Source organism: Camarhynchus parvulus, chromosome 1A (genome assembly GCF_901933205.1).
Source record: "Camarhynchus parvulus chromosome 1A, STF_HiC, whole genome shotgun sequence".
Taxonomy (NCBI): domain Eukaryota; kingdom Metazoa; phylum Chordata; class Aves; order Passeriformes; family Thraupidae; genus Camarhynchus; species Camarhynchus parvulus.
Genome location: NC_044586.1, coordinates 56,684,800 through 56,697,302, shown reverse-complemented (window position 1 = coordinate 56,697,302; position 12,503 = coordinate 56,684,800). Strand labels below are relative to the sequence as shown.

Sequence of the window (12,503 nt, the reverse complement as noted above, 5' to 3'; positions counted from 1 at the left end):
CCTACCACCACATATACTGGATGCCTCATAATAGTTCAGGAATAAACCATCAGGAGCACTCCAAAATTTGGAGTCACCACCTGAGCAGATTCCCTACCACAGAATACTCTGGGACGGGTTTGCCTCAGTCTTTTTGGTTAAGGCAATTATGCTCACCTAAAATGAATAGTGGATGAAGAAGCAAGGTGTTCCCTAAAAACTGTGATATTCAGTAATCTTTTCTCACTTAGGGAGTGTTTATTGTACAGATTTAAATGGTTCAAACTCTTATAACATGGTTCTCCATAACATAGAACTTCAAAGTTCACCCTTACAAGTGTAACAAAGGGGGCACTGAAGTTTGTGTCTTTGAAGTCTAGGATTTCTAGAATCTACCTTCTTTCTTGATATGAATTGCCTCATTTCCATGAGGTATTTCCATTCATTCTTGTCAATCTAGTCCTTTGCTTCCAGATTTACTGTGTTTATAGACACAAGCAAAACCTGAGCATTTCAAATCAAATAAAAGCTTCTGTTCAACCCCAAATCACTGGGTTTCACTCATACATACAAATCAAAATTTTTGTGTTGGTCCATTGGGCCAAAAGGAAATAGAGACACTTTCTGTATTACTGGCTTCATAGGCGTGCAAACTTTGGGCTTGAAGTACAGCATTGAGCCAACACAAATTACCATAAGTCAAACAGCATAAAGAGCCCAGGACTCTGCCTTGCTGAAGAAGCAGTAAGTGAACAATTATTTGGGACCAATGCTGAAATCTTCAAACCAGATTCACTCTGCCTTTTGCTTCTGATAGGCAAGGAAATACAGGTACACACAACATTCCCTACTCCTCCAATGAAAAATCCAAGTACTAGAATTGCCTTCTACAATTGCAATGATGCTCTGCACAGGGTTTGGGCATATTAAGACTTTTTGTTTTTAAAAGACCAGCAACAGAGGGTTTCAGGGACCAGTTGTACACTTTGATCCTTTTGATGAGAAAACTTTTATGTAACAATAGAGTTGGGGAGAACTCTTGCACTGCATTACCCTTTTATTAGCTTAGTCCTGAACAATGTATTTGTGCAATGACTCAGAGGAAGGGACTGCCTCTTGAATGTAAAGACTACACCAGGCAACATGCTAGACCAATGGTCACCTCAACTGACATCTGGAGCCATCGCCCAACTCTTTTTGGCTCTGTCACATTTTGAAGTTCAGTAACCTTTGTGTGACTGGTTGAAAATTCAGATCTAGTAAAGAAAATAGCTCATATTATATTCTATAAAGGGAGCTCATAAGGGAGGGAACCAGCAACAGAGGCTACCACAAAATTCCTGTTTAATATGAGACTATCCGTGCTGACTAAAGTAGAATGGGCATTGTACACTGGATTTATTCTGGGCCTGAATTTTGTCAGTCTCAGAATTAGCCCCATGTGACAGGATGTTGAAACCACTGAGTTAAATCAAGCATCTCACACTTCTCACACTGCTCAGAGTGGGTGCAGGAACAGCCACATGGAGTCAGACCAGAGGTTTGTTGAATCCATTACACAAACTCCAACATCACACATATATGTAGAGTACAAAAATAGTATCATCCCTTTTCATAAAAAAACCCTACTGCCATCATGTTTAAAATTATCTAACTCAATATTGTGGCAACAGTGCATACCCCTTCCCAACCTTCCTCAGATCTGGTCTACAGCAAGAAGGTTGAACAGAAGCCAAACCTAAAACCAAAGTTTTCTGCCTGCTTAGTTTCCTCAGATGAACACAGAGAGGTAGGTGGGAATAGCACCTTCGAGAAGAAAAAAGATGGGTGGAAACTGGACCACAGACAATCCTGTCCTGGACTGCCACAAACTGCCATGAATACGATCATGAAATAAGCTGGTCTAGTTTCCCTGTTGACCTGCTGGCTTTCACACCCCATCCTGTACTCAGAACCTTTGCTGAGCTATTTCAGCTCATTGCATCGCCAGAAAACCTGAGTAAAGATGTCCCATTCTTAACTGAATTCACAGACTGAAATAGCTCAGTTAATAATCTGTAAATGCAGCAGTCAGAGGAGTTCAGACATAAATGAAACTTCAACCCAACATGCTAACTGGGTATCAGCAAAACACACCATACCCCCAGTAAAGCTCCCACTTCTAAACAAAGAAGTCAAAGCACAACCAAGAGAAAAATCAGCAAATCTTACTCATAGAGCCCCCAGAGCAAGAGTCACTCAACAGAGTTGTAAGTTACTTCACTATATTTTGTTCTTACATAGAACATTTCAGGATATGCCTCCAAACAAGACAGCACAAATTCAATACAGTGTGTCCCATATCATACCTCTGGCAGCCTTAACTCTCACCCTTGAAATCTGACCTAGCCTGTCCTGCACCTGTTTAGGAGCTAAGAATCTTAATTCAAGCCAGATACTTAATTTTATCATCTTTCTACAGAGTTGAAAATAATACTAAAAAACCCTCAACCTGACAGGAGCACTGAAATCACCTACACACTTTAAGAACCAGTAATGATACTCTTGTGTTTCTGCAGTAGAATCTCTAAATTGAAATACGTGGAGCTTCAGTACCTGGTAACTCTGCAGCCTGCCTTACTGGGTTTTAAATCAACCCAATTTTGCTTTTACAGTTAAGCAGGTATTATACCCAGAGGAACAGCACAACAACATGCACCCTTGAACTTTCATTTAATTCACTTCTGAAATGCAACGTGGCACTACTGCAGCCATCAGCAGACAGTCTAACGTTATGTAAACAATTTCAAAAGCCAAATGGATGTAGAATAGATTAAGCATTAGTTTAGAAGAAGAAGGAGTTTGCAGTTTCACTAAGTAAGAAAAAACCAACAAAATATACAGGTTTTCAGAAGAAGCTGTCTGCTTTACGTTAACACTAGCAAGTTTTTACCAGCAGCCCCTACACCATCAAGATGTCTTACTGCCTTTGTTGAAGGCAGGCAACAAGGAGTCAAAAAACATCAGAAATTTTAAATCACCAAATTATTCAATAAGCAAGTTGTGAGGTTGTTCATTCCACCATGAAAACTGGTTAGTCCCATCTGCCAGGATAGTTGGAACATAAGCTGTGCATTATCCAGCATTTCTTAACCCTCTTGCAAGCACAAAAAATGAAGGCAAAAAGAGAATAATCAATCACTTTCTCCCTCACACACACACCTTTGCTCCTCACACACCAACTGCAAACCATAAGAGCTAAAAAAACCTTTAATAAATCAGCTTAAAGAGAGACTGCCTATCACATATAATGACTACATATTATTTTTCAGTCAAAATAATCAAGCTACATAATGAATTTTTCATCAGTCTACTGTGGAACCCATGAAAGGTTTATAAAAATAATTATGTGCAAATAATTATATTAAACACCATTATCCATCATTAACCATCTCACAACCACAGGACAACGAGTGTTAGTTTGAGTGACCAGATATTGAGTCTTACTCTTTCTGCAGAGAGAGGCACTTCAGTGGCATCTTTGTGTCATGCAAGCTACTCACTTATGGCTGTAAGTACCAATGCTGGATCATAGTTCACCTCCAGACACCAACATATTGCTTTGATGAGCAGTTACATTCTTCTCAAAGCCAGAGCTCACTGACACACAGCACCTCAGCGGTGGTGTACTTCACCAGGAACCCATCCCTGTGCAGTTTCATTGAACTGAAACACCATTTGTTCTTTGACTTTTATTAAGTTCACTTAGGTTGACCAAATGAGCTTCCCTAAAGCAAACAGGGTTATAAAATATCAGGATGATTCTATCTTTAGGTGCTCCATAGAAACAAATACTTAGTTCAACTAGAAAACTTTAAAAATGACTTTAGATACAAAAGTGTAACAATTATACTGCGCGATACATCTTTATATATCACTAAACTCATGAAATTAAAATTTAAAAAGTTTTTGCACCATCAAGAACAGCCACAAGTCCTGAACCTCCATTCTTTATGCATCCTTTATCAGAGTAAACTGAAACTTGGGAATGCTTGGGATTCAAAACACCCTGAGCACATACTAGTGCAACACCACAAAGCATACATAATCCATCGGAAAAGGGGAAGGGGGGAAAGGAAAAAAAATAGCAAGAATCAGATGGTGCTTTATTATACAAGCATGAAAGTAAGTTCCTTTGGAAAATAACTTCTTGGGTGGACTTCTGGACCAGTGAGGTAGCCCAATGGGAGAGAAAAAAAAGTGGAAGTGGAACTTGGTCCCCACGCGTGATACCTGTCAGGCGGTCCCAGCCCGGGGCGAGGCCGGGGCCCGGCAGGCCGCCCCCCGTGCGGCGGGGGGCCCGGCGCCGCCCGAGCGGCCCATAAAGTGCAGCAGCAGAACACGATCCAGACAAAAGCAATGTAAACAGGTGACTGATACCGGTCTCTTTGTCCGCACCGCGGCCAAGGTGAGGCGCGGGGAGCGGAGCCCCCGCGGGCTCAGGACGGCGCCACGGGGAAGCGGCGCACCCGCACCACGGGGGACAGGTCCACGCCGAGGATCCGCTGCGCCCGCCGCCGCGCCGCCGCCAGGCTCCGCCGGCTCCACATGCTGCCCCGCACACGGATGGTGGGGAATGTGGTGAGGCGAGGGGTGGCCGCCTTCCAGATCTCCTCCAGCGACTTGCCGCCGAACGGCTCCCAGGCGGCCGCCGCCGGGCTGCCCCGCTCGCTGTCCGCCTGCTGGCCCGGCGGCTCAGGCGCCTCCGCCGCCGCCTCCTCCTCCTGGGCGCGGGGGCCACCGGCCGCGGGCCGCTGCCTGCCCCGCTCCCTCCTGCGGCGCCGCCGCCGCCGCCGCCGCTTGGCGCTGCCGCCCGCCGCCCCGGCCCGGCGCTTGGCGTCGGCGGCCGGGAGGCGCCGCTTGCCGGCGCGGCGGCGGGGCCGCTCCGAGGGCGGCGGCGGGTCGGGGACGACGGCGCGGCAGGAGGAGTATCCGTAGACGTCCTTGCTGCGGAGGATGACCGGGGAGAACTCGTGCTTGAGGCTGCAGAGGAAGTTCCACAGCTCCGAGTCGGAGCTCATGAACTCCGTGGACTTGGGCATGAAGAGCCTGAGGGCGTCGCCCAGCGCCTTGGTGCCGGCGAAGGAGACCTGCGAGCGCGAGTACACAACTTTCTCCGCCTCCCCTCCAGCCCCCAGGCGGCGGCCGCCGGTTCGCCGCCGGCTGCCCCTGCCGCCGTCGCCGCCCGGGCTCCCGCGGCCGCCGCCGCGGCGCTCCCCGCCTCTGTGTTCATCTTCCCGGCTCCTCTCTCCAGCGCCGCCTGCTTCCTACTGCGGGTCATGGAGGCAGCGGGACGGGGTGGCGGGACAGACGCCGAGAAGGCAGAGCGGAGGCAGCGCCGAAGGCAGGCTCCGGCCGCCGCCGGGCGCCCGCCGGGTGTGAGCAGCGATCGATGTCCTGCGCCCAGCACAAAATGGCGCTTTAAAGTCCCGGGCGGGGCCTGCTCGCGCCCGCCCCCCCTGCGCCGCCCGTTGGCCCGTTCGAAACGCGTCGGGCGAGCCGGGCCCCGCCCCGCCCGGGGCGGTGGCCGTGAGGGCCGGGGGGCCGGAGCCCCCTGACCCCGGAGCCCCCTCTCCACAGAGCCCCCCTGTCCCCGGAGCCCCCCTGTCCCCGGAGCCCCCTGTCCCCGGAGCGGTGTCCGGCGGGGTCCGGCAGCCCGGCCCCCGGCGCGACACGGAGCCGCGATCCCCGCGTGCGGAGAGGGTGGCCCCTTCCCTCAGGGCGAGGCCCCCGCATGGCGGGGTGAGCGCGTGTCCGCGTCGCGCCTCGCTGAGAGGTGAGGATCCTCACAGGACGGTGGACAAAGGTGGCTTGTAATGTAAAATGTCTTGGAGTAAGGATTTGGTTGGACACTTCAATGGGCAAATTCCCCGAAGCAGTAGCCATGAGAGAACTGAGTCAAATAACAAAATAACAGAAATGGGCCAGCAGACGTGATACAGTGAGGTGCTTGACATGATATTAAATACACCCATCCTGTTGCAGAAGAGTTTTTTAGCATGAACCCGTAGGTTGGTCAGTCTGCAACATCATAAGTCATGGAATCACAGAACATTTGGACTTAGAAGGAATCTTAGAAGGAGGTATCCGGTCCAACCTCTGTGCTCAATCATAACCACCTACACCAGATTACCCAGGACTGTATCTGGATGGATTTTGAATATCTCCAAGGATGGAGGCTCCTCTCTCAGCTGACCACTGATAGGACATGACAAATCAAAATGAAGCTGTGTGAGGGGAAGCTCAGATTTGATACTAGGAAAAAGTTCTCTGAGAGGGTGGTCAGTCACTGAACAGGCTCCCAATGAAATGGTCACAGTACCAGCCCTGTCAGAGTTCAACGAGCATCTCACTCTTCGTTATATGGTTTAGTTTTAGTTATTCCTGTGAGGAGCACAGCTGGACTCGATGATCTTTATGGATGCTTCTAACCTCTCTGGGCAGCCTGTGCCAGTGCTCAGTTACCTTCAGAGTGAAAAGGTGTTTCCTGGTGTTTGGAGGGAACCTCCTGTGTTTCAGTTTGTGCCCAAAGCCTCTGACTCTGTCAGTGGGCACTGCTGGGAAAAGCCCAGCTCCATCCTCTGTGCACCCTCCCTTCAGGTGTCTGTATAACCTGATGAGATCCCCCTGAGCCTTCTCTTCTCCAGGCTGAACAGTCTCAGCTCACTCCGCCTTTCTTTACAACAGAGGTGCTCCAGCCTCTTAATCTTTACAGCCCTTTGTTGGACAGCCTCCCGTGTATCCATGTCTCTCTTGTACTGAGGAACCCAGAACTGGAAAGTGCCCCAGGTGTGGCCTCACCAGCCCTGAATAAAGTGGGAGGCTCTCTCTATCGAGCTGCAGGCAACACTTTGCCTAGTGCAGCCCAGGATAATATTCACCTTCCTTGTGGCAAGGGCATGTTGCTGGCTCTTGTTTAGCCTGGTATCCACCAAGACCCCAGATCCTTTTCTCCCAAGCTGCTTTCTGTCAACACTGAGATACTGCATCACTGGGATTGGCTTCATATCCCACAAATGAAGCAGTAAAACCTTGGGTTGGTTGAGCCCGTTGTGAGAGTCATCACCTTGCTGAGTCCAAAGCAAGGCATTACCTCCATGACACTGCTACACTTGCAGCTTTTACATCACGATTTTGTCAGCTGTTGTGAAGTTCCATGTCCCTCTGGATCATGCTTTCCATTACTTCAGATTGCTGTCACAGGCAGGTGTCTTGTTATGTTCCTGAATTGCTGCAATTATACCAGAGCTCTTTCCAGCATCCAGAGCAGCAAGGTGCCAGCAAGGGCAGAGGTGGTTTAACCTGCTGTACAAATCCTATTTGGAGTTTGATTAGACCCCTAACTAATTACTTTCTCTCAGCATGGGTAAAGGGAGAGGAATAACATTTTTCTTCATAGACAGTCTTTGTTCTGTAATTAATCTTTGAGATTGGAATAGGGAAATCTTTTATTCTCAAATCATCAAGAACCTAAATTGGAATGTCTAGAAATCCAGTCAAGTAAAAGGCAGAAATTCTGCATAAGAAATTATTCCTTACTGCCAGTGGAAATGAATTAATTTTCTTCACAGGATAATTCAACTTGTGTTCGTGGGAAACTCAAGAATATTAATCCAAATAGCCATTCAAAGTGGATATTAACGAAGCTATTTTAAATCTTCATGGGGAGAGTCTCGAGGTACAGCCATATTCTAAACCAGCTTTGTAAATGACCCATTTTTAAAAAGAAACCTTTCCCAAAGTGGTGGTGTTAGAGCCGTTTCTAATGGGATCCATTTCACAGTGTACTTTAGCATGCAATCGTGTAGCCAGACTGATTTAACTGAAGGAGGTGTCCTGTAAAGCAGAGGACAAGAGTCTGGAGCTGGCAGCACCAGGGACAGGCATCTCCTGACCCAGCTGTGCTGCTGTTGGTCGCACTCTGTCTATCAGCTCACCACGGCTTAGGAGAGGCTCATCACCTGCTGGACCACAGATGCTGCCCTGGGCTCACGTTCTCGGTGGAGGCAGCTATAATTCAGCAGCTCAGCTGACAAATGGGCCCTCGTTAATCTGCAGCAACCCGGTTGCCCATTGACCATAACATTTTCCCAAATTTACAAATATTTCTGGCATATGACTCAAAAATCATTGAGGCAGAGGGGAGGAAACTTCTCAAGCAAGCAGTAAATGAGTCACTACAACTGCAAGTGAAAAGAAAGATCAGCACATTTTATCATGTAGTATTTCTTCATTATTTTTACTTTGTAGCCTAATGGGTGGACAATACCCTTTTAAGGCATGGGATGTAATCTCACTTTTACAACTTCATTATGAGTTTTCTGCAGTGTAACACTCTTCTTTTAATACCCTACAAAGTAATCTCAAGAAAATCCATGGTAATTGCCTATCTTTTAGTAATTTCCAATAGCTCAGTACAGTAATAACAATAATAATAAAATTAATAATCCTTTGGAAGTGCATAGCTCTTCATTTCAATCATACTACTTCTTGTAAGCATTAATTATCACTCACAGTACTCTTGAGTAATGTGAGTAAATATTGCCTTTCCTTAATAGATGAATAAAATGAAGAAGTGAATCAAAATGGCTTGACTAAGATGTAAAGACTCAATTTTCTGCAGATCTTCTAACAATCATCATTCTAAAAATAGAGAAAATGTCCACATTGGAACAGAGAAGAGTAAAAAACCCCTGTATTCTTTGTTTCCAATTATTTGCTAGAATTTCTTTTCTGTATTGAATTCTCAAGAAGGAAGAACAAAGTACCAATTGAGAAAGTGGTACACTAATTGCTGCACAATAGAGACACTTTATTTTCTTTAACGTTGCCTGCCTGGTACCAAAAAACCCCATTGGTAGCTGCTAATTATTTTAAACACTAACAATCTTATTTGTACAATGATCACACAGTTTTGAGTCTTGCTGATGAGCCCTTAAATCCTGGATATTAAGTCACATCACTTCTGCTGACAGGACTTTTCCTTCAACATACTCAAGCTCGTCTACCCAGGTTAACAAGAGCTTACTGTCCAATGTCTTCAAAGAGAAATACTCTTTCCTAGTATCTTTACTTTTGCCCTTGAGAGGTTGCATTAACTGGCAGCCTGCTTCAGTTAATTTGGTTCCCGAATGCCTTTAGCATATTTTCAGGAAAGTTTGTGTGGCAATGCAAGTATGACTCCACATTCCATTCACAGCTAAACTTCACATGTTACCCAATAGCCATCAAGTTCCTAGGCCTGAGAAGTGCCCAGGCAAGTATTGGTAAAATTTCTGAAAATACTTTCAAAGAGAGACAAAAGCAAATAATTTACAATAATTATTTCTCAATCAGTTATAAGGGAGAGAAAAAATCGTGGAATCACTGTAGATTGTCTGTAGAAATCACAGCTGCGGAAAAAAAGGAAAGGGTGTTAGGAATCACTATGAAAGGGATAGAAAAAAAACCCAGAAGACAGCATTCTGCTGAGTGCAAGTCCATTGTGCCTCCACAAATCTTGAATACTGTGCATTTCTAGTCTTACCATCTCTAAAAGGAAATAGCAATGATACAAAGAAGGGCAACCAGCATGAGCAGAAATATGGAACAGCTTCTCTATGAAAAGAGATTAAATAGGCTAAGACTCTTCAGCTTGAAAAAACAGATGGCTGAAGGTTTATAAATGATAAAGGTTTATAAAATTGTGATAGTATGAAGAAAGCAGATAAGAAATTATGTCTTAGTTTTCATAATCCAAGAATGACAGGGAAGCACATGAAGCTATAAAGCAGAAAACTTTAAATGACCAAAAAGGCATGTGTTAGTTTGTTGGTTTTTTGTGGGTTTTTTTTTTTTTTTTGGGGGGGGGAGGGCGGGGTGGTATTTCCCCCCATATGACTCATAATTATTTTGTGGAGCTCATTTTTCAGCAAAGTTGTGGATCCCAAAATGGAAAAATATACCCCAGTACCTTTGCGGTCATTAAAGAGCACACTATTCAAAAGTATTAGACATGAGTGGAAGAAAATATCCATCAATAGCTCTTGTACATGAAAACCATGGGCTCAGGAAGGCTGTAAACCAAAGGCTAGGAAAGGAAGGAAGGAACAATATAACTGGGGAAGTAACTATCAGTGTTTGCATCATTCTCACATTCTTTCCCTAACCTTCCTCAGATACTTGAAAATAATTCCAGCATAAGAAATATGTTGCTCAAGAACATGGTTCTCACACATTACAGATCATGTCATTTTGTAGTATTGATTACATTGTTTCCTGAGGCACTCTATTTAAAGTACCATCACTGTTAAAACAAGTGTGAATTTCATTCCCTTGTCTCAAACCAGACAATTTTTAAAGCCTACTACCAGTTATTTTAAAATCTTATTAATTAAATCTTATTTCTTGATACCATGTGGCTGAGCATGTCAATTAATGAATTCTTTTTGTGATACCCTTCAGCCTGTGCTGCTATTTTCCTTCCTATCAGATTTGTGCATTACCAGATGAGCTGACAGGACAAATTCACTCCAGAACAGAGAGAGTCACAATTGATTTTTTTTTTTTTTTGGTTGAACTTGCCACAGGATACAATGCGATGTTTAGATTGGATTCATGTTTTATGCTGGCCTAGGGAGGACACAATACGAGATCCAGCATAAAGTCCATGGAGAAAAGTTACCCTTCCAAACGCTTTGAGTGAATTAGAGTGAGGGAGTTGATATGTATGCTTGTATGTCGTATGGATGTGGCTTTATTAAATAGTTACAGCAGCTTTACTGTGTCATTGGACTACGTCTTAGTCAGGCTCGTTCTTATTTGTTCTCTTTGTCCAAATGAATCTTGCAAAACCTACTGCCCGCTGTGTTTGTTTTAATGGAAAGAGACAGAACCCGTTTTCTTGATTTTTCACGTCGTCTTCAGCGCTTTCACAGGGCAGAGGAGAGAGAGCTTTAGACACTCTAGGTGGAAAAGGTCTTGATCTCTCTGTTTCAGTGAAAGCTGCAAGCAGCCAATTATTATGTAGATTTAGCTGTTAGCATTAACACCTCCTTTTGTATCTCTCTTTTGTTCTCCGAGTTAGGCATGGGCTTCAAAAGCCTGCAAGGCTTATCTCCGCCCAGCTCCCTTACTCCTGGCAAGGGCCCTCTGTCCCCGCCGCAGGGGGGTCTGGTGGCCCCTGCGGTGTGGATGCAGCGCTGGGAGCCGGCACAGACCCCGCGGAGCGAGAGCGGAGTTTGCCGCCTTACCTCACACCACAGGAGCTGAGTATTTTTATTATGCTGAGATCCTGCCCCGACTTGCACCTGCTAGAAGTCTGCCATAGTAGTTTTGGCGGTATCGTTTTCTTTTCCTCGAAAGTATTTTTTATGTTATTCAACGTAGATTCAATTCAAAACACCTCAAGTGTGATTTATATAAATTCCTCTATAAATATATATTTATAGTTCCATAGCACTTGGTTCACAGTATTTCTTATAATAATTTTAAAATTCTTGTGAATTCATGCCAGCACACAATGAATATCAAGACTGGATAATTTGAAGACATTAGTTATTTTGACCATTTTCGCTAACATTCCTACAAAGAAAGAATAAAAATAGATTGATAATATCTTGAGAACTGGGCTTTTAGATTGCACGTTTTAAAATCAAAGATTCTCTGTAGCTATAGATACCCTTCATTTTAATACAGGCACAACGACAGATACTAGCTGAGGTTCTGACCCTGCACATGATCTGCATTATTATAAAGGCTCTCCACAAAAGAGGCGAGTTCATTCATCCTCGGTGAACCTGCAATGGCTCCAGGTGGATGAGTAGCTTATTTAGCAGAATTTTAAGATTATCTTTCAGAAATGCTGCGATGTTTTAATGTGTTTGTTTTCACAGAGACATATACAAGGTTTATCAACCAGCAATTGAATTAAATATTTTCCAAAATATACAAGTGACCCAAATTTTCATTGTAAAGTCAAAAGGTAGTCAAAGTTAACAAATCATCTACATTTGATCCCTATTCCCCTCAGCTATCTTTGGAAGGCTCCTCCAAATAAGAAATGCTAGTGGTTCAATCTTTTACTGACTTAATTAAACCCACGGTGAGCCCTAACGTGGTCACTTACTCCAGTTTGTTTGGTTTCGTTTATACAGGCTATTATTCAGTTTAAGCTCAGCGAGCCATTGCTGCTCCCATTTAAGAGAATCCACATACGGGTTACTATTGGTTTAACTAAAGCCATATAATTAAGCCAGAATTTTCACTGTCTATTAGCACTCTCTTACATCTGCATTTTGAGTCGTAAGCTTTCAACACTGGGAACTCAAAGTTAAAGTCCCACTGCATTGTCTGGAGGGAGCTGCTTAGTGCTCGGCATTTGCAATTCATGGCCCGAGCCATTCATTTTTCCCTTGCAGGCAGTGAGAACTGCAAATGGCCCATCACTTTGGAAAAAGTGATCATTATTTAGAAGTGTAAATGAAGATGCCAGAGGCTAACCTCAG

General features: G+C 44.7%; 1 protein-coding gene across 1 annotated transcript; it reads right to left on the bottom strand.

The window, feature by feature from the left end:
* Window positions 1-205: 205 nt before the first annotated feature.
* Window positions 206-5,427, bottom strand: CCDC71L (coiled-coil domain containing 71 like). The gene is given in 2 exon segments (XM_030961021.1): window positions 206-5,140; window positions 5,143-5,427. Coding segments are annotated over 2 exon segments (840 nt in total). The 5' UTR covers window positions 5,300-5,427; the 3' UTR covers window positions 206-4,457.
* Between the last annotated feature and the right edge of the window lie 7,076 nt (window positions 5,428-12,503).